At 43.0% G+C, this 20,931-nt stretch overlaps 2 protein-coding genes across 7 annotated transcripts; one reads left to right on the top strand and one right to left on the bottom strand.

Moving 5' to 3' along the window:
- Nucleotides 1-303: 303 nt before the first annotated feature.
- On the bottom strand, nucleotides 304-9,274 carry Pih1d2 (PIH1 domain containing 2). The gene is made up of 6 exons (XM_059267828.1): nucleotides 8,989-9,274; nucleotides 7,781-7,985; nucleotides 6,828-6,951; nucleotides 4,069-4,314; nucleotides 3,188-3,453; nucleotides 304-441 (listed from the first exon to the last, which is right to left on the bottom strand). Exons 2-6 carry the CDS (start codon nucleotides 7,955-7,957, stop codon nucleotides 307-309), a joined length of 948 nt encoding a protein of 315 aa, XP_059123811.1. The 5' UTR covers nucleotides 7,958-7,985; nucleotides 8,989-9,274; the 3' UTR covers nucleotides 304-306.
- Nkapd1 (NKAP domain containing 1) lies at nucleotides 9,067-20,823 on the top strand. 6 transcript variants are annotated; one of them, XM_059267831.1, is made up of 7 exons: nucleotides 9,068-9,333; nucleotides 9,804-9,900; nucleotides 11,252-11,328; nucleotides 15,897-15,997; nucleotides 17,788-17,937; nucleotides 18,892-18,945; nucleotides 20,221-20,823. In XM_059267831.1, the coding sequence occupies exons 3-7, from the start codon at nucleotides 11,260-11,262 to the stop codon at nucleotides 20,723-20,725; spliced, it is 879 nt and encodes a 292-aa protein (XP_059123814.1). In that variant the 5' UTR covers nucleotides 9,068-9,333; nucleotides 9,804-9,900; nucleotides 11,252-11,259; the 3' UTR covers nucleotides 20,726-20,823. The 6 variants fall into 6 exon arrangements, with proteins under 6 accessions (XP_059123815.1, XP_059123814.1, XP_059123818.1 ...); XM_059267835.1 differs by lacking the exon at nucleotides 9,068-9,333 and adding an exon at nucleotides 14,545-14,695 and having other exon boundaries at nucleotides 9,343-9,900; XM_059267832.1 differs by lacking the exon at nucleotides 9,804-9,900 and having other exon boundaries at nucleotides 9,067-9,333.
- Nucleotides 20,824-20,931: the final 108 nt, after the last annotated feature.

Here is a 20,931-nt window from a genome sequence, read left to right as displayed (position 1 = left end):
CGGGGTATGTAACAAGGTTAAGCCATGTGACCTAGGGCTACATGTGATCCTTTCCCTAAGATAAAAATATATATTGCTAGGTGTGGTGGCACATGCCTTTAAAATCAGAAGGCAGAGGCAGGCAGACCTCTATGAGTTTGAGACCAGCCTGATCTACATATAGCAAGTTCCAGGCTAGCTAGGGCTATACCAGGTGAGACCGTCTCAAACAACAACAACAAAAACAAAGTCCCACAACTCCTGCCCACAGCGTAGGTCCTGTAACTGACATGAGCTGCAGCAGTGAAAACACGAAACACCCTGTTCTCATGCCAGTGGCATTGTAATGAATAGTACGGATTTATTTTTGACAAACTTTGCCGTAGTCGTTTCTGTATTAACCGATTCCGGAAGATTCAGGTATAATCGGTACTTCTCAGAGACCTCAATCAATAAGTCAACCTACAAGTTAAAATCATGACAAATTAGAATCATGACAAGAGGAAACTCCATCCTAAAAGTGATGCCCAGACTCCGGCATTCACCCGTGAAGACCTAGTTCCTGCCATAGGACTTGCACAAGCAATAACATTGTTGTGGATTCTTGAGCCTCTGATTACTAACAGGACACATCACATGTTAACTGATAACAGCACCAGAAGTAGAGTGTTGCCATCGGAACATTGTGTTGCTGTCTTCGGATTTACCATCAGATGGCGAGGGAACGTCCTGGGGCCTGAGAGATAGTGATCCATGCTTCATAGTGACAATGCCCTTAGGGAAGCTAGCCCGATAATTCTGAAGGCAAATAAAGTACCCAGCTGATCTGTGCCTTTAGTAGTGGGAAACAGAATATTATTAACGTGTGCTTCTTATTGGGTACATTTCATAAGGTATTACAAAGAGGGAGTGGGTGCAGACAACTAGTTTATAAGCAGCCTCAAAAAATGGAATTAATTCAGAAAAAGTAAAATTAAGAAATGGCTATTAGCTATAATGGCAGATTGAGACAAAGGTTAAGTGGCATTTGTTTAAAGCCTATTAGTGGGTTAAGGCAGATGTCAGTCAATCCTTACATTTGGCTAAGATGGCAGCAATTCAGTTTAAAGATATGAAGGTGCCACGATGGAACATGTTATTGTATGCATTTGCCTAAAAATTAATTTAAAAATAAAAAATAAAGTTTAAGCTGGGTGGCGGTGGCGCACGCCTTTAATCCCAGCACTTGGGAGGCAGAGGCAGGCTGATCTCTGTGAGTTCAACACCATCCTGGTCTACAGAGAGAGTTTCAGGACAGGCTCCAAAGCTACACAGAGAAGCCCTGTCTCCAAAAACCAAAATAAACAAATAAATAAATAAATGAAGTTTAGAGATGCTAGTCTTGGGAAAGAATTGTGGTCAGAGCAATGACTAAATCAGAGAACCAGTTACAACGGGCTAAAAGGAACTGCCTTCAAATTCTAAAACATCCTGGCCCTCGGCATTCCATAAGCAGGTAACCCACAGAGAAAGACCCTAAGCACTCAAGAATGACATATTCTACCATATTCCTTTTATACATATGACAAGTGTGGATGCTGAACAGGAAAACCCTCCCCTAGATGGAGCTGCATATTGGTCAAACAATGGAGTAGGAAGGTAGGTAGTCGAAGGGCGTTCTCAAGGGATCTAAACAAGAACATCCTCCACCTCCATGTAGGGCCTTTCACAGGATTTGCTTGCTAGAATTCCAGGATTGCTGCTCCCCAGTAACTAGACTTTTGGGGTCACTTCTGAGGTGAGACTGTTCTATCTCTCACCATATGGTGGACGGGGTTCACAATAGATTACTTAACTTGACATGTCATTGGTCTGGTTTGAAAGAACACAGACCAGGCAGTGGTGGCACACTCCTTTAATCCCAGCACTCGGGAGGCAGAGGCAGGCGGATCTCTGAGTTCAAGGCCAGCCTGGGCTACAGAACGAGTTCCAGTACAACCAGGGCTACATAGAGAAACCCTATCTTGAAAAACTAGAGATAGAGAGAGAGACAGAGACAGAGAACAGAGAGAGAACAGATTGTGATTATGGTTGTTTTCCTTGAGGAATGAAGCAAATTGTCTGCCAAGACTACAGGATGTCCCAATTATTTGCTCCTCTTCTGTAAGGTAAGATCATCTTATACATCTCTGCAATAAATACATCACTTTTTGTGATTCCCAGACCCACTGATGTTTTTGCCCTGTGATGTACTTGGGCTGATGGGGTGCAAGTAGAAGAGATACATGCTCTATATACATGGAAGTTTTAGGTCTATTACTTTGGGCAACTATTTCTGTTGCCCCCCACCATGAGAACGGCATATTTCACGTCTCAGAATGTACAGTTAATGGGGCAGAGCAGGCCTAGTTAATATGCAGCCTGAGAAAATTACTGTAAGCTTCTGAAACTTAGGAGTTTGTTCCTAGTGCAGCATACTATAGATACAAATTTACTGTACAATTGACCCTCCATCTGAAGGTTCTACATCTGTGGATGCAGCCTACCTTGTATTGGAAAAGTAGTTGGGCCTATAGTGATTGCATCTACACTGAACATGTAGCAGATCTTTTTTTCTTTCCATTATTCTGTAACTGGTACAGTCAAAGAGCTTGGCATCGTTTAGATCTGGTTTTTTGTCTGTTTGTTTGAGACAGGGTCTCGCTACATAGCTCTGTCTGTCCTGGAACTTACTATGTAGGCCAAAGCTCCGAGGGTTTCCCCATTATAGAAGTGCTATTGGGAGGTGCTAGAGCTTTTAGGAAGCGAGACTTAGTGCGAAGTCCTTGGGTCATTCAGGGTATTGGATTGTGGGACCCGGGACCTTTCCTTTATCTCCTGGCCTTGCTTTGTCATGATTTCCTGTCCCAATCTGCTTGATACTTCCAACACAGGTCTGAAAACAGTTACCTAAACAAGGCTGGAAGATCATGACCCTCCCTAGCAAATATTTTCTTTAAAGTTACCTCTCGTGTTTGTTATAGTTGTGCAAAGCTGATGCACAATCAAATTTACACAGCACTTACATGTTATTCAATGGCAGGAGTATCCTCAAGCACATGGAGGAGGTGCAAATGTTACTTGCAAACAATAAAAAACTGGTCATCAGAGGATCTTCTGATCTTCAGGAGTTCCTGAAAACAATCCCCCAGCAACACCACAGGACTACCACAGGATCTGCTTAACTTACCTCAGAAACACTAAGCTCACAGAGGGAGACCGAGTTAATCCCAGGTAACTGGATTTTCAGTTCAATTTTCAGAGGTTTCTCATTCTGATCCTTTACAACCTTTAATTCATAGGCTGGTTTCTTAACCTCCACCTGGATTTCAGAACTCGAAATCTCCTCTATAAGACACCGTCCTTTGCCCGATGCTTGTTTTTTTGTCAGCAGCACCTGAGGAAGGTGATTTGGTTCACTCTCAGCACTGCTCCTGATCTTTTCAAGAGTATCTTCTTTATGAAAGAAAAGAAAAGGGAGGAGAGTCACAAAATACCATCAGGTTGTGAGCATTGAGACAGGGGGTGTTTACAGACATTTGCTGAAGCTGCCACTGAATTAGTTTAGAGCCAGGCGGTGGTAGTGTACGCTTGTAATCCCAGCACTTGGGAGGCAGAGGCAGGTGGATCTCCGTGAGCTCGAGGCCAGCCTGGTCTACACAGCGAGTTCCAGGACAGCCATGGTGGGTACATAGAGAAACCCTGTCTCGAGAAACTTAAAAAAAAAAAAAAAAAAAAGGAATTAGCTTAGAAATGTAGTTCTAAGCATCTGAAGCAGAGCTGGGCGTGCAGCTCAGTGAAAGTTGCCTAGCATGTGAGGCTCTCGCTGGATTTGATTCTGGTAAAGTTAAACAGACCCAAAACACTCAGAACCTCAAGCCAAATAATTTGCTTGGGAATTCCGCAAGATTTTGACATCTTTCTGGCTACTGATATTTCTAATAATGTATATTTTTCTCTCTTTAAGTTTCTCATTCTTTTAAGATAGAGCTTCTGCTTTGAAAAATATACACAGGTTACAAAAGCAAAATCTGACATCAGTTTCTTTTCAGTTTACATTCATCCACTTACCAGTTCTCATTATCTCTTTGAAGCCTGTGAAGTCAGTTTTAATGCCCATCAGATTTTCTTTCATTCTCTGAATGTTTCCTTTTATTTTAAAGCTAGTAACACGGTATGAATGTGCGAGTGTGAAGTGGAGTCGCTCCTCAATGCAATGAATGGCCATTTTTATTAACTGATCTTTGATCCCTTGGTCTTTCTCTGCTGCTTGCAGAACACCAGGGTTGTAGGCAACATCAATGACTGTATAGGAACCTGTGTGGAATTCAGAAGAGAGCTTGTTTCTATAAGGATTTTTGTCAGGCAGTATACTAACCCACATTAGCAAGTTAGAAACCACAAATCCTATCCCTGTGTTTTTTAGAGCAGTCACAGCAGCACTATGCTAAACCAGCAGTGGCTGGTCCTGAAAGGAAGCTGACACAAAATTACCTGCAGAAGAAATAGTTTATTAGAGAAAGGGCTTTGAAGTGAGATGAGAGGAAAAGCCTTAGACAAGAACACCACAGTAGATGGAGATCTAAGCCCAATGGAGCCTTAAAGGGAACTACTGGCTTCCCTTTAAAGCTGGGAGAGGAGCTTCACAGAGTGAGAAGGAGAGGTAGTGTGGGAGAGAAGGCTAGCTGCCATAAGAGAGATGGGGGCAGGATAAGGGGTTCTTCAGAGAGCAGCTGCAGGACACTTCCATGAGCAGAATCCCCCGAGGACCAATCCAAAGAACAAAAGAAAAAGCTGACTTTTTATGATCTTTTAACAGTGACAGTAATGTTCAGTTGGAACCTCCAGCTCACCCCTGCATGATCTGGGAAACCCCATTCTTCTCTCTCCTCTCCTCCTCTCCTTCTCTCCTTCTCTCTCCTTCTCTCTTTCTCTCTCTCTCTCTCTCTCTCTCTCTCTCTCTCTCTCTCTCTCTCTCTCTCTCTCTCAACCCTGCCCATTCAGAGAGTCTCTAAACAAAGGGAAGGCACCAACAAGCCCAGTTCTGCGTTCTTGGCGACTACTGCAGCTTCCTCCCCTGAAGTTGCCAGCTGCCCAAGGCCCCACCTAAAGCGCTCAGCTTTTGACCACACTTGGGCACAACCCAGCTTGTGGTGGACACATCATCACCCCTTGCCTACAACCTATAAACTCTCCCTGCTTTTGTTTGTGAAGCTTCTCTAGCCTTGATCTCTGGGACTGGAGAACTCCCCTGGGAGTTGCTTTGCTTAAATAAACCTGTTATACTTTTTTGATTCGGCTTGATCTGGCTTACTGTGTCAGTGGAGAAACCTATTATTGGGGGGGCAGAAACCCTATTAAGTTTCACATCACATAATTTACTTCAGTACATATTCACATAATGTACTTCAGTACATGACATCATGGAAGAGCCAGGTGATCATGAATTGAAAGCTGTCAAGTCACAGAACAGACTGAGTATTTTTATTTTTATTTTATGCACATTGGTGTTTGTGGTGATATTGTGTTCCCCAAAATATTGTGCACCCTAATAAACTTATCTGGGGTCAGAGAACAGAACAGCCACTAGATATAGAGGCCAGAAAATGGTGGCACACACACCTTTAATCCTCTCACTTGGGAGGCATAGATCTATCCGGATCTCTGTGAGTTTAAAGCCACACTGGAAACAGCCAGGCATGGTCACTCACACCTTTAATCCCAGGAAGTGATGGCAGGAAGCAGAAAGGTATTTAAGGTGTGAGGACGAGATAGCTAGAGGCTGGTTAAGCTTTTAGGCTTTTGAGCAGCAGTTCAGCTGAGATTCATTCTGGATGAGGATTCAGAGGCTTCCAGTCTGAGGAAACAGGATCAGCTGAGGAATTGGCAAGGTGAGGTAGATGTGGCTGGTTCTGTCTCTCTGATCATTCAGTGTTCACCCCAACACCTGGCTCAGGTTTGTTTTTATTAATAAGAACTTTGAAGATTCATGCTACAGGTGTTTTGCCTGCATGTATGTCTGTATGAGGGCATCAGATCCCTAGGAACTGGAGTTACAGACAGTTGTGAGCTGCTATGTGGGTGCTGGGAATTGAACCCCCGGTCCTCTGAAAGTGCAGCCAGTGCTTTTAATTGCTCAGCCATCTCTCCAGCTCCCAAAGATTGATATATATATTTTTTTGAGATAGGGTTTCTCTGTGCAGTTTTGGTGCCTGTCCTGGAACTCGCTCTGTAGACCAGGCTGGCCTCGAACTCGCAGAGATCCTCCTGCCTCTGCCTCCCCAGTGCTGGGATTAAAAGGCATGAGCCACCACTGTCTAGCTCCAAAGACTGATTCTTAACTCTGTATCAGAGAGAGCTGTGGGAGGCATGGCCTGATTTGCGCTGTAGGATATATAGATGCAGGCTCCTGTTCTAACACATAATATACATTAAATTCCAATTCTATATTGGCATTACTATGTGGGTTGAAAGATTATATTATTAGAGATCATATTAAATATGCATGCAGTACACTAATTTGTCATTAATTATATTAACACCAAATGAAATATTTTACTTAAAATGTTTTTATCTGGCCGGGCGGTGGTGGTGCACACCTTTAATACCAGCACTCAGGAGGCAGAGGCAGGCAGATCTCTGTGAGTTTGAGGTCAGCCTGGTCTACAGAGTGAGTTCCAGGACAGGCACCAAAACTATACAGAGAAACCCTGTCTTGAAAAAAAAACAAAAGAAAGAAAGAAAGAAAAGAATATTTTTACCAAGTAAATTCTGGTCTATGAACCATGTTCAATAAAAAATTCACACATACTTTCTTTAATCCTTTATACCTGATGCCTCAGAGAAATCTTCTGGTCTGGCAACATATATGGGTACAGGATGAGTGGCTGATTGGGGAGCCAGGATCCTTTTCCATTGACATAGGTTGATAAAAAGTATTTTTTCTTTTGGTTTCTAGAAAGTGAATAATTTTGATATTGTCAAACAGCTTTTTTAAATGAAATTTGATGATAATATCCTGAATGCAAGTCATCACATTTTTTCAGGCCTTCCCACATGCTAGCCAACTGCCCTTGCACACGCACTCTTTGAACCCATGTGTAGCTAGAGTTTTCCTGCCTGGTCCACAGTCAGGACAAATCTCTCTCACCTGCCAGTCCCACAGCCGCTCAGACCCGACCAAGTAAACACAGAGACTTATATTGGTTACAAACTGTATGGCCGTGGCAGGCTTCTTGCTAACTGTTCTTACATCTTAAACTAATCCATTTCTATAAATCTATACCTTGCCACGTGGCTCGTGGCTTACCGGCATTTTCACATGGTGTTTGGCAGCTGGCAGTGTCTCTGACTCAGCCTTCCACTTCCCAGCTTTATTCTCCTCCTTGTCCCGCCTATACTTCCTGCCTGGCCACTGGCCAATCAGTGATTTATTTATTGACCAATCAGCAACACACTTGACATACAGACCATCCCACAGCACCCATGCACACACATAAAATATAATAAAAATGTTTTTACAAACTTAATTCATTATATCGCTATTTTTCTACCTAACAGGGCAAGAAGGTCTCATTTGGATATTTCTGAAATACCAAGTATGAATTTCTCATTTTTACTCCTTCAGTGAAATCTTCCACACTGTTTCATTTTCTGTTTAGAGAGGCAATTTTAATAAACTTCTCTTGTGTTAAAGTAGCACTTGAGAAGGGTAAGGTATTCTTTAGTTACACTGGAGTAGTTTTATTGAGTACCTATCATCCCTTGCACCAACTCTACATACTAGAATCTTGGTCTGTAGGCAGAGTTGTGGTTCTGGGTCGACACAGAGCTCTTTTCCATCTTTCAGCTCCTGCTCAATGAAGTTCTTGTAGCGCTCAGGATCATTTTCAGCCAAATCATCGAGCATATTCCAGAACTGAGAAATCTGGGTGAGAAGACCCTTTGAAGATGCCTTCATGATTGGTAATGAGATAGGCCTCTAGAACCTGTGGAAAGATATGACTTGAGAAAAGATGTATCTGTGTGGCTATGGCCTTACTTCCTCTTTCAAAAAGGAGGAAGGCTTTTGGAATTGTTTTGGGGAAGTTCTCAACTGTTCTTACTTCCTATGTGTAAAAGATTGCACACCCACTCTGCTTTATCTTGACTCTTCTACAGTCTGTAAGTCTAACCACTTCCTAAATTCCCACTACGTTGTACCTGTCCCTTTCTCTGGTCTTCACAAACACAGTGGGAGCAGAAAGGTCCTTTTAAGTCTTGTTTTTCTTGGTGATCTTGTTCAAATAGTTGGATATTGGCTGACTTGTGCCTCCCAGTCCTGAAAGAGTGAGGTGTGTGTGTGTGTGTGTGTGTGTGTGTGTGTGTGTGTGTAGGGGTGAACGGGGAGAGAAGGAAAGAAACACATAGAGCAACATTAATTCTCAATATAGCAGTTAACAGTAGGAACACTGAGCCGGGCAGTGCCGGGCAGTGGTGTGCACACCTTTAATCCCAGCACTCGGGGAGACAGAGGCAGGTGGATCTCTGTGAGTTCTTGGCTATCCTGGTCTACAGAGCGAGTACCAGGGTTACATATTGAGACCCTGTCTCAAAAAAACCAGCGTGTGTGTGTGTGTGTGTGTGTGTGTGTGTGTGTGTGTGTCAGGGGGCGGGGGTGGGGGAGAGGAGTAGGAACACTGGAGCCAGTATGCTTAAGTTCTTTCTAACTCCAGGCAGCTATGTTGCCTTGAGCAAACAATGTATATATACACTTATTCTTCTCAAAATGAAGATGAGGATTAAGAACGCTAATATAAAGCTGGAACACTTATAAACACTATGAGAGAGTAGTATCCTAAGATCGCATCATCACCCTCCTCCCGCAACGGAGAAGTGTCCCAGAAGGTCCACAAAATTTTTAAGAAGAGGTTTAGAGTCTTGAAATCATGTATTAAGGTTAGATTTAATAAACAACGAACGCACAGTTAATCCAAACGTGGGGGAACCCACCTCTTCACTCAGCTCGGAGACAAACCGCGACTCCCGTTACCATGGTAACCAGGCCTGGTACAGCATCTAACTGGGTCCGGCGAGTGCAAAGTAGAGCTGCGTCTCTGCATCCAGTTCCGGGATCATTCCTCCGGTGCCGGACAAGCTCCTCAGCAGGGCCGTCTGGCTTCTCTCTCAGAAGAGTGCCGGCTTCCTTCCTGCACCTGTCAGCTTCCCCGGCGACCCGCGAACCCGCTCTGTGGGAGTCCCCGGTGGGAAGGAAGCGTTTCTCGGGAGCACGACTTCCGGCCCGGAAGGAAGCCGCCGCCTTTTCTCCCACCCCGCCACGCGAGGCTGCGGCGCACGGTATGGGTGTGTTTGTGTGTGTTTGTGTGGGGAGGGCGTTTGGAGGGAAGGCTGCCGGGAGCGCCGAGGCCGCGGCGGGGCAGGGCGCCCGCTGACAGACATGGGGGTGTTCTTTCCGACTTCCCCTTGGAAACCTCAAGCTCCCCCTCAGGCACCCTAGACGCTTCCCGGGTCCCAACGGAAGGCCACACCCATGCCCCGTGTCCCCATTCTGTCCCGGGAGTGAAACCGAGCCGCCGGGCGCCGTCCCAGCCCAGCGAGAGCGGGGCATGCCCGCCCGGGTCCGCCCGCAGGCCGCGTTCCGCGCCTGCGCCCGCTCTGGCCTGGGTCCCGGAGAGAGAGCCGCCTGGCGGGCTCGGCTGGGGGAAGGCAGCCGTGGCCTGGGCCTCGGGTGAGGAGGGCACTGTAACCGGTGGGAAGGCTGCGTTTTCACGAAGGACTCGGGTGAAGCTGCAGAGCTGCCCTTTCAGCCCTGACTCCTTGGCTTCCTGGGTCGGAGGAGATCTTGTAATGGAGTGGTTCTTCGTCTCACACTAACAAGATGCCTGATTTCCTCAGGATCGAGGGGTGAGTGAGCATCGGGACGGTGGCACCAAGCCCCTGGTAGCTGCACATGTGAATATCGTAGTTTTCTGGGTTTATAAAGTTCCAAACGATGTAGGAAACAAAATGTCCTGAATAGAGATATTTAGGTCATCTAACAAATTTTTTAGAACTCAGTTTTTATTAACTGTTGACATATGTGATGTTGATACCCGCAAATCTAGATGTTTACTTAGTTGCAAGCTAATTTTGGGGAGTTTGAGATTTGATTTCCAACCTAGACACTGACATACAATCCTTTGCCTGGATCTTTTCGGCCTGGGGGCGAGTTATGACTTTAATGATCTTTATTTTCAAAATAGGAGTGGGGATATAGCCCAAACTCCGAGATCCCCACAGGTTCAAACCACAGCCCACTGAAAATGTTTGGGGAATCAGATTGCATCTATACTTATTACGTACAGACCTTTCCCCCCACTGTCATTATTTCTAATCTGCATAGGAACATATTTACATAAGATTTGCATAGTTTTAGGTGTTACAAGTAATCTAGATTCCTTCACCCACCCCAAGTGTGGAAGTGCATGCCTGTTGTCTCTGAACTTAGAAGGTGGAGGATCAAGACTAGCTGAGGCTAGTTGAGACCCTGTCTCCAAAAAAAGTCATAATTTAAAACACACAGGAGTGTAGTTTATATGCAAATACTACACTATTCTAAATGATAGACGGGCACCCTAGGATTATTTTGTGTGTGTGCATGTATATGTTAAAGGGGGACTGAATCCTGGTTGGCTATTGTGTAGGCAAATGCTCTATCATTGAACTATATCCTCAGCCCACCCATGGATTTTGTTACCTTTAGGGGCCCTGGAATGAATCCCCCCATGGATCTTGAGGGACTCCTTGACTCTTAAAACATAGAGACTTACAAGGACTAAATAAAATGGTGCTCATAGAAGCCATTTTGAGCGGCTTTCTGCAATTGTAAAGACTTTCACTGTACATTATCCTCTCTCACCCTTCATTTGCTGTAGTCGTGCATCTTAACAGTGAAAGGAAAATTCTCCCTTAGGTTCTGTGTCTTCAAGTTCAGTTATTTTTTTCCTTTACCTTTTGTTTCTTTATAATTTAATAAATAAATTTATTACGGGGCTGGAGAGATGGCTCAGTGGTTAAAGCACCACCTGCTTTTCCAGAGGACCTGAGTTCAATTCCCAGCGCCCACATGACAGCTCACAACTGTCTGTAACTCCAGTTCCAGGGGATCTGACACTCTTGGCAAAACACCAATGCACATAAAATAAAGTTTTAAAAAAAAAACCAAAAAAAGCTGTCTGTTAAAAAAAATTTATTACAAATTATTGATTCATTTCAGATTAAAGAATGTCACGGGTTCCATTGGGGAAAGTCCTCCTGAGGAATGTCATCCGGCATACAGATGCTCACAATAAGGTAGGTGATACAATCTAGTCATCAACATTTCTTGAGGGCATCCAGTAAACTATGAATTATGTTGGGAGATAAGAAACAATTGTAGTTTGAAAAGTACTATATCATGAAGATAGTTACAAAATGCGTTAGAGCACCCAGGAAGGAATAAAGAAATTTGCCTTGGGAAACTAGAAAGAGTTCACAGAATGAATGGTATTGGAGTTGCTGATATTTGAACTTGTTCTTGATGAATAAAATTTACTGGATGCATTACTAGACTGAGAGCACCATGCACTAATTCAGGCAAAATATCAGGGGCTGGTGATGTATCTTAGTGTTAATGTCTCAAATATTATTAAGGACCAGCCTTAAAAATCTTCTTCCAGGGGCTCGGAAGAGAGGCTACAAATAACTAGAATTATTTTCTCGAAATGAACCAAGCTCTTTGTCCATCTGCTTTATTCCTCTGGGATAAAATCCTGTCTACACAGCTTCAGTTCTGTTCTCGTGCCTATCTCCTTTCTTGCCTGATTTCTCTCTACCTTTATCTGCTGGCCCTTCTAAGTTCTATCTTAATTCTCTCATCTTAGTTCTGCCCCGTCTTGGTCTTTCTCATCTTGTTTTTCCCCATCTAGCTCTTCCTCATCTTCCATCTCATTGTTCTAGTTCTCTAGTCAAAGTCCTCTCCAGTCAAAATCCTCAAACAATCCTCTCTATGTCTGAGGTTTACAGTTATATACCCATACAATAGCAATGCTCTAGCTAAAGCAAGGTCACCAGGCTTGAATACTTACAGGGTCATAAAGACAGACAAGAGTTTTCCTCAGGTAGTGACCGTCAGGCTTGCTTTTACAACCCAAAAGGGGAGTGGTAAAGGAGGTGGTCCACTAAGAGCTAAAATCGGTTAATAATCAGAAAAAGGGAATTTATGTGCTCAAACAACATTTCTAGGTGTGGTTAGGTAAATGTTAGGAGTCTATAATGTTAGTATAAATACCACTAAGGCTGTATAAGAAAGGAGGGTCTGAGCTTAATGTACCTTAATTCAGGAGACTGTTTAGCCTTGGATGCTTGATAGATATTTCAGATAAAATACACTGTTATGACTTCTTGGAAGTGTACATAGCTTACAAGGAAATCATTGCAGGTATCAGCTAATATGTATACAAAAGCTAAAATATCACTAAGACTTCTTAAGCCATGGCTTGACCTTCGGAAAAGTCCTTGACTTATCCAAGTAGCAGCTTTTGTGATAGTAGCTGAATTCCATTACGTTTTCCTGTGGCTTGCAGCAGTGATGCCTCATATATGCAAAGTCCTTCATTTCATCCACACCCCTCAAGCATTAATCACTTGGGGCAAGAAATTATATGCATCTAGAAAATAGAAGATATGGGCTGGTGACAGAAAATAAGGCCCAAGTGGCAAATTAGATTGTTTGTATGAAACTTAGGAGATAAACTTTCTCTTCTGGGCAATAAAGAAGTCTTTTGAGGAGTAGTGTCTTACATGTGTCATACTTGTAAGTGTTCTTTTACACCTTGAGGGGAGGAGATGGTATGATTGCCATATGTTCCAAGACAAATGTGTACGTTTAGACAGATGATTTTCTCGGTGTGGTAGGAAATAGAAGACAGAGAAAGTACTGTGGAGGATGATTAGGTAACTGACGTCCTAGGTGAGTGGTGCTGAGGTTTAGATGGAAGTGTAGCAGGGATGAAGAGGAGCTTGGGCTGATGGGATGGTGGTGACCACCTTCTGTGACTGGGCAGGTAGTAATTAAGAACAAGAGTGACAAGAGGGCAAACATGGGAGATGCAGGTAGTTTGGTTCTGAATGTATTTATGATAAGGAACTTGGAGCAAGGAGAAGATTGGAGCTGGAATAAAAGTGTGGGGGTTTAGACAGTCACCTAAGAGTGCACCTCTAATGAAAAGAAGGACAAAGGGTTGGGGTTTAGCTCAGTGGTAGAGCACTTGCCTAGCAAGCACAAGGCCCCGGGTTCGGTCCTCAGCTCTGGAGGAAAAAGAAAAGAAGGACAAGACCCCCTTGTTCAGTTTCCTTCAGCAAACTACTCCTGGCTTGATCATTACTACTACTGTCACTGCCATATTACTTAGGGTGATGAGTACTGGTATTGAACCTGGGAGACAGGATCACTAAGCTTGTTATCTAACTGGTTTTGATCTCACTCCATAGTCCAGGCAGACCCTGGACTTCTTACTTCTGCAGTAGCTATGATTACATACCTGTGTGCAGCTGTCACCTGAGTTTCTCACTGTGGATGCAGGTATGATAGTTACCCATGCTACCTATATAGTTGGGTTAACTCTACTTGTAGTTGTCTAGGGACCTTGTATTTGAGAGGGACAGCTAAAAGCAAGATAATTCTGGTATAGGTTTAACCAAGTTGTTCAGGAGGACTTAGAAATAAAATTCACTTATGTTTTTGGCAATTGTCATCTGCTTCTCAGTCAGTTTTCTGGTTACTATGTTGTTTTGTTTCTGACAAGAGTTTTTTTTTTTTTTTTCCAAACAGGATTTCTCTGTGTAGCCTTGGCCATCCTGAAACTCACTCTGTAGACCAGGCTGGCCTCGAATTTACAGAGATCTGCCTGTTTCTGCCTCCCAAGTGCTGGTATTAAAGGTGTGTACCACCCCTACCTAGCCTGACAAGAATTTTAATGTGAACCAGGTATGATGGTGCATGCCTGTAATCCCAGCACTTAGGAGACAGAGACAGGAAATTTGCTGAAGTACATGGCTCGCCTGTTCTATGTGGCAAGAAACAGAAAACAAACAAACATAAAGGGGCTGGAGAGATGGCTGCTTTTCCAGAGGACCTGGGGTTTGATTCTCAGCTCCTACATGGTAGCTCACAACCGTCTGTATCTAGTTCCAGGGAATCTGACATCCTCTTCTGGCCTCTGTGGGTACTGCATGCACAGACAAAACATTCATTCACATAAAGTAAAATAATACAAATGTTAAAAAGCAAAACAAGCCAGGCGTGGTGGCACATGCCTTGGATCCCAGCACTCGGGAGGCAGAGGCAGGTGGAGCTCTGTGAGTTCGAGGCCAGCCTGGTCTACAGAGTGAGTTCCAGGACAGCCAGGACAGTTACACAGAGAAACTCTGTCTCGAAGAACCAAAAAAAGCACAACAAAATGGGGTGGGAGGATGGCACAGGTAAGAGCATTTGCTATATGAGCCTGATTGCCCAAGTTTGATCTCTAGAACCATGTGGAGCAGATGCGGTGATGAAAGTATGTAATCCCAGTACTTCTACAGCAGCATGGGGTAGAGATGAGGAACTGACCGGAAGCTCAGGGCCAGCGAGTCTGGAGTACATAGTGTAACAGCAGAAAACAAGCGAGACCCTGACTCAGTAAGTGGAAGTCAGGAACCAGTTTCTGAAGGTTATCTCTGACCCCCCACGTGTGTGCCCTTTCTCTTTGTCTCTGACTCATACACACAAAGTAAATAAAAATCTATATCTATCCATCCGTTCTGTTTTCTTAATGTAAAAAGAGACCGTGCCTAGGGAATTTACACACCTGTCCCTGCTGGGCCTTGTGCCCAGGCCTATAATCTCAGCCATCCAGGAGGCCAGGGCTAGGCTGGAGGGTCACAAGTTGAAGGTCTGCCTAAGTAATTTAGATTTTTGTCTGAAAACATCAACACAAAATAATCCACTACCAACAAGAACAATAAAAAACAAAACCAAAGAGGCAGGGACTGGGAAGGGGTACCAGGCCAGTGGTAGAGTGTGCACTGTACTGAGAGACAAAACTAAGAAAACCTGTGTTTCACCAGGCAATGGTGGAGCATGCCTTTAATCTCAGCACTCAGGAGGCAGAGGCAGGTGGATCTCTGAGCTCAAGCCCAGCCTGGTCTATAGAGCAAGTTCCAGGACAGCTAGAGCTACACAGAGAATCCCTGTCTTGAACACCCTACCCCCCCACCCCTCCCACCCCCCCACCCCCCCACCCCCTGCCAAAAAAAGAAAGAAAACCTAATTGTTTTTAAAAAGATGTTGGTAAGGTCCCTGAGCTGCTGCTACTGCTTTGTGAAATATTCTAATGGTACCTGCTTTACTTTCCTATAAGATCTCTTACTGTTGTGATCATGTTGTATCTCAGAAACACGTAGGGCTATTATTTTCTGATGGCAGCAGGATTTTAAATTGATGAGGTGATTAGTGTGTCTATTCAGCGGTTCAAGAACCTCTGTTGCTGCATAATTTTAGATTTACTGCATTAGACTGTTTAGTCACTTTTTGTTGTTGTTGTTTTTCGAGACAGGGTTTCTCTGTGTGGCTTTGGAGCCTGTACTGGAACTCACTCTGTAGACCAGGCTGGCCTTGAACTCACAGAGATCTGCTTGCCTCTGTCTTCCCAGTGCTGGGATTAAAGGAGTGCACCACCACTGCCTGGCTGTCACTTTTTAAACTTCTTAGAGAAACCAGAATTTGTTTTCCAGATCATAGCCCAGTCTGTACCCCATAGTTAGGGCAGTTCCTTTTTTGTAATGCCAAGTGCTGTTTTCAGTGACTTATTTTTGTTTCTTTCCTTTTTGAAAACGTCTAGATTCAGGAGGAATCTGATATGTGGAAAATCAGAGAACTAGAGAAGCAAATGGAGGATGCTTACCAGGGGACCAGAAGGAACACAGTACCCAGCAGCTCAAGGTGAAGTGTGTCTCTGAGAACCAAAAATAACTCTCATTTTTCAGAAGTACTAACTTTAGCTTTAAAAATTCTAGTATGTTAAGGATAGATGAATTCAGTTCAGCAAATTAAGCCTTCCTGGTTTCCTAAGTTTAGGTCCAAGCATAACAATGGCTGTGATAACATGATTATACTATACTAGTTTTTTTCCTCTTTTGATTCTTTTTTATTTTCCCCGCTCCCTCAAGACAGGGTTTCTCTGTGTAACCCTGGCTGTCCCTAGAACTCACTGTATAGACCAGGCTGGCCTCAAATTCAGAGATCTGCCTGCCTCTGCCTGCCGAGTGCTGGGATTAAACCTGTGTGCCACCACCACCTGGCTTCCTACACTAATTTTCAATGGAGAGTTAAAAAATTCTCCTTGGATTACTGTAAAATTTAGGTTTTATGGATTCCAACTTTGTCTGATGGCTTTTAAGATTTTCTACTGGAGTGTTTTTCTTTCTTTTTTTCTTTTGTCTTATAAAAATTATATTATTTGCTGGGCATGGTACCTCATACCTTTAATTGTAGCACTCAGGAGGCAGAGGCAGGTAGATCTCTGAGTTCGAGGACAGCCTGGTCTACATCCAGGCTAGCCAAGTTTACAAAGAGAGACCTTGTCTCAAAAAACAAAAACAAAACCAGTTTATTGTGTTGGCAACTTTGTGTATGATGTGTGAGTATAAATGATGTGTCAAAGTGTACACATGGAAGTATAAGCACAGCTTTCAGGAGTTTCTTCCTACTGTGGGTCCTGGGAATAGAACTCAAGTCATCAGGCCTTCCAGGCAAGCACTTTTAGCTGCTTAGCCCTCTAGCAATCCCTGGATTCTTATTATTAATTTAGTCAGTCATACTGTTCACCCTTTAGTCTGTTAGAGCCTTTAAAAAATTATTTATTTTATTCACGTATATGTGTCTCTGTGTCTGTTGGTGTCTGCAGGGGGCAGAAGAGAGCATTAGATGCCCTGAAGGTGGGCAGTTGTGAGCTCCTGACATGAGTGCTGGGATTTGAACTAGCATCCTCTGCAAGAGCAGAAAGTGCTCTTAACCACTGAGCTAGCTCCCCAGCCCTAGACTTCTTTTAAAAGCCACATTTACTCACTATCTTTGCCAGGAGGTCAATGGGCTTTCCTATTTTCTTTGTGCATTTGAGTGTGGCTGGGTGTGGTACACACTTTTAATCCCAGCACTCAGGCATAGGCAGGTGGATCTGAGTTTGAGGCCAGTCTGCTCTACAAAATGAGTCCCAGGACAGGTAGGGCTGTTACACAGAGAAACCCTGTCAGGAAAAAAAAAATTGAGTGTGAATATAAAGGATTATACAGGCTTGACTGTGTTCTATGGGAGGTATAGGATGTATGAATAATTAGGAATATCTCTAGGGCCTTATATGCCCTTAAGTACAGGAAGTGGGTATGTGAGATAGGTCATAATCTTGAATTTTTTTTTTTTTTTTTTTTTGGTTTTTTGATACAGGGTTTCTCTGTGTAGCTTTGCGCCTTTCCTGGTCTCGCTCTGTAGACCATGCTGGCCTTGATTTCTAAAACTATCTAGAGAAATCGTTAAAAGAAAAAAGAATTGTAAGTGAGTGTGTCTGTAGAGTATATGGACTTTGGTGTATTATTGGCTAAGTATGACTGGTATCAGTGTTATGTGGTGCAATGGTAGTGTTCCCAGCATGTTCCATGAGTTTTGTTTATAGTGCTCCATAAAGTAGCATCACAGATTACTTTTAAATCTTAATGTTTGTCTTTTTTCATTTACAGTCGGATGAGAAGTGATGGTTTTGATGAAGAAAGTCAGAGAGACTACTGGAGGCCAAGGAATGAAATTCCTGCGACCCTGGAAGATGATTTTCTTAAGGCTAAATCCTGGAACAAGAAATTATATGATTATGAATCCAACATGCCAGATAGGTTTGTGACTACATTCTTATGACCCCTAATGATATTTGGCCAGAGAATATCTATTTCTTGAAATTGCCCTAGGGTTAGAGAGATGGCTCAGTGGTTAAGAGCACTTGCTGCTCTTACAGGGGACCCATGTTGGTTCCCAACACCTACAAGGCAACTTACAACTGTCCATAACTCCATTTTCAGGTGATCTGACACCCTCTTCTGACCTTTGTGGGCATCAGGCATGCCTGTAATGCACATATATACAAGACACTCATACACATATAATAAATATAAATAATTCTTCAAAACAGATTGTCCCATAAAAGCTTGTAGGTTAGTATGCATAGCAGCAGTACTTATAATGGTTAAGAAGTGAAATCCAAATGCTGTGCCTAATGAATGCATAAACAGAATATAGCTTTCCCTATAGGGGAATAGTACTTAGTGGTAAAAGGGATAAGTACTAATTATACATGCATAACCTTGAAAACCTTAAAAATGGTGAAAGAAGTCAGATACAAAGGCCACATGCTCTATGATTCTGTTATGTGGTGTGTCCAGAATGGATAATCCATAGAGACAGAAAGATTAATGGTTGCCTTGGGCTGCAGGCTCAGCACTTAAAAAGGACAACTTTCTTGGCATGTGAATCACTTCTTAGTATCTCTAGAATGTCCCAGTGTAGATAACATGTTATAAAGTAGTTTGGGAAAATGATTTCACTGATAGAGTTCTTTAGTGTCTCCTCAAGAACAGATACAAGCTTTCAAGTGAACAGTACATCCTGTGTCTGAGATGATAGTATAGAAAGTAGAGTTGTTACCTAGTTATTATGTGGTTTTACTTTGCCCCCTTTTCCTGTGTTCTCTGTGTATATATGTGTGTTCATGCAGTCCAAAACTAATTTTGTTTTAATTTCCAAAATTGATATGTATTGCTTCATAAAAATATATGTATTATGTCATTTTACAGATGGGGTCACAGTGGTTATAAAGAGTTGTATCCTGAAGAGTTTGAAACAGACAGGTAGGTAAATACACTTACTAGAAACACAAAACCAAACACCTAAGATAAATGCAAAATTGTGCCATAAGTAGAGTTCCTAACATTTACAGAAGATTAACTTGCCACAGAAAATATAACCAGAACCTGGAATGGTGATGCATGGTTGTAGTCCCAGATGCTCAGGAGCCTCAAGCAGGAGGATGGCTTGAGTCTAGGAGTTTGAGGCCAGCCTGGGACATAATGAAGTCTTGTCTCCAAAACAAAACAGGCGGAATTAGTTGGGAGGCAATCCTGTGTGCCTTTCCTGATTGAAGTTTGATGTTCTGTCAGCCTAAGGACTTTAGAGACGAATTGTGCACCATCCTCTGTAGTGAACATGTTCAAAGATGCTTGAAACCATAGATATTTTACATCCTCTGTCTATCTACCTATCTTCCATATCCTATTCTTTTCTTATACACACAATACTTATTAAAATCTTTTTTTCACTTTAAGGACGTATCTTCCTGCTTCTTGCTGCCATATCCTAATTGTCAGCATCATGCTTGTGCTACAAATAAGCTATACGACACAGTGGATCGGATAACCCAGATGGCTGGTAACTAGCCACAGGGATGATTCAGGTCTGAGGTGGGACACAGTGGAACAGTGAGGAATTTCATCCTGCCATTCAGAATGACATGCAATTAAAAGTCTTAGGAACTGTTTCTGGAACTGACCACAGGTGACTGGAAATCAGAGAAAATGAAACTATGTATAAGGGAGCACTGGTATTTAGTATTTCATATGTAACTCAGCATGGCAGATCAGGAGTTTGGTTTTTTTTGACAGGATTTTCTATAGCTCAAGATGGCCTTGAACTTGACATGTAGCCAAGAATGACCTTGAACTCCTGGCTCTCCTGCCCCTACCTTCTAAACATTGGAATTACAGGTATATGCCAGTATGGTTAGCTCAAATTAGGATTTTAAAGATGAGGAAATAAAACATTTGTGAGAATAATAAAATAGAAACTTCACAGTAACATTCTCAGAATGTTCATATTTATTTTTTTTTTTTGACAGTCTCTTTTTGTAGTCCTGGGGGCCTAGAACTTGCTATGTAGAGCAAGCTGTCCTCAAACTTGGGAAGTCTTCTTGCTTCTGCTTTCTAAGTGCTGGGATTATAGCTGTGCATCACCATACCCAGCTCCAAGTTCTGATTTAAAGTTCAGATGTTAATAATTTAGTGCAGAATATTAAATATAAATGTACCTTTTCTTTCTTCCATAAAAGTTTTGTTTTCACTTTTTCTTAGTAGTGACCAGCAAGACATTACCAATGGGAAAAAAACATCTCCCCAGGTAAAAGCATCTGCCCATGAATCCCGAAAACATAAGAAGTCAAAGAAATCCCATAAAAAGAAGCAGAAAAAACGGTCACACAAAAAACAGAAGAAAAACAAAAAGGAAGCTATGGACATAGCAGCAGATTCCTCAAGTGAGTTCTCAGAAGAAACTGGAGCTTCTAGTACCAGGAAAAGGAAGCAACCACACAAGAGCAAGAAAAAATCCAGGAAAAAGTCTCCTAAAAAATCTTTACCTTTAGGGAGAGAAAGTGCTACTTCCCAGTCAGATGATTCAGCAGCTAGCAGTTCTGAGGAAATGGAGGAAAGAGACACTAAGAAAACCAAAAGGAAAAAGAAAGAGAAAAGTGTTCATGTTCCTGTGGCTAACCCTGAAGTGCAGGAGAGGACAAGCAAGCGCAGGAATTGGAAGGTGGCTACGGATGCAAGGTCTGCCGAAAGCTCCGAGGATGACTGAGTGGGAAGGTTGCAGTCCTGCCTCCCACGGACTCTGGTCATCTGCAGTTCCGTATAATGAGGGTTTGCCAGCGACTCCGACAGCACAGGAGTCGGAGGTTGGAGGTCAGAGTTGGCCTGCCATAGATCCCTTTTTTCCCTCTTTTGGATTGTTAGTCTCTATCCCCTTTTGTTGTTAATAGGGAATCTGGTATTTTGTTAAGGTTT

Source organism: Peromyscus eremicus, chromosome 7 (assembly GCF_949786415.1).
Source record: "Peromyscus eremicus chromosome 7, PerEre_H2_v1, whole genome shotgun sequence".
Classification (NCBI taxonomy): domain Eukaryota; kingdom Metazoa; phylum Chordata; class Mammalia; order Rodentia; family Cricetidae; genus Peromyscus; species Peromyscus eremicus.
The sequence above is the reverse complement of the archived record's forward strand: the minus strand, read 5'-3'. Positions and strand labels throughout refer to the sequence as shown.

What these genes read in the sequence shown, in the direction of transcription:
- Pih1d2 (XM_059267828.1), bottom strand. Translation starts at nt 7,957, where the DNA reads ATGAAGGCATCTTCAAAGGGTCTTCTCACCCAGATTTCTCAGTTCTGG. An exon ending in GCCTACAGACCAAGATTCTA is followed by an intron (nt 6,952 to 7,780) that starts GTATGTAGAGTT and finishes TTCACTTTCTAG; the next exon opens with AAACCAAAAGAAAAAATACT. An exon ending in GTGAGCTTAGTGTTTCTGAG is followed by an intron (nt 442 to 3,187) that starts GTAAGTTAAGCA and finishes TTTAACTTGTAG; the next exon opens with GTTGACTTATTGATTGAGGT.
- Nkapd1 (XM_059267832.1), top strand. Translation starts at nt 11,260, where the DNA reads ATGTCACGGGTTCCATTGGGGAAAGTCCTCCTGAGGAATGTCATCCGG. An exon ending in ATACAGATGCTCACAATAAG is followed by an intron (nt 11,329 to 15,896) that starts GTAGGTGATACA and finishes GAAAACGTCTAG; the next exon opens with ATTCAGGAGGAATCTGATAT. An exon ending in GAAGAGTTTGAAACAGACAG is followed by an intron (nt 18,946 to 20,220) that starts GTAGGTAAATAC and finishes ACTTTTTCTTAG; the next exon opens with TAGTGACCAGCAAGACATTA.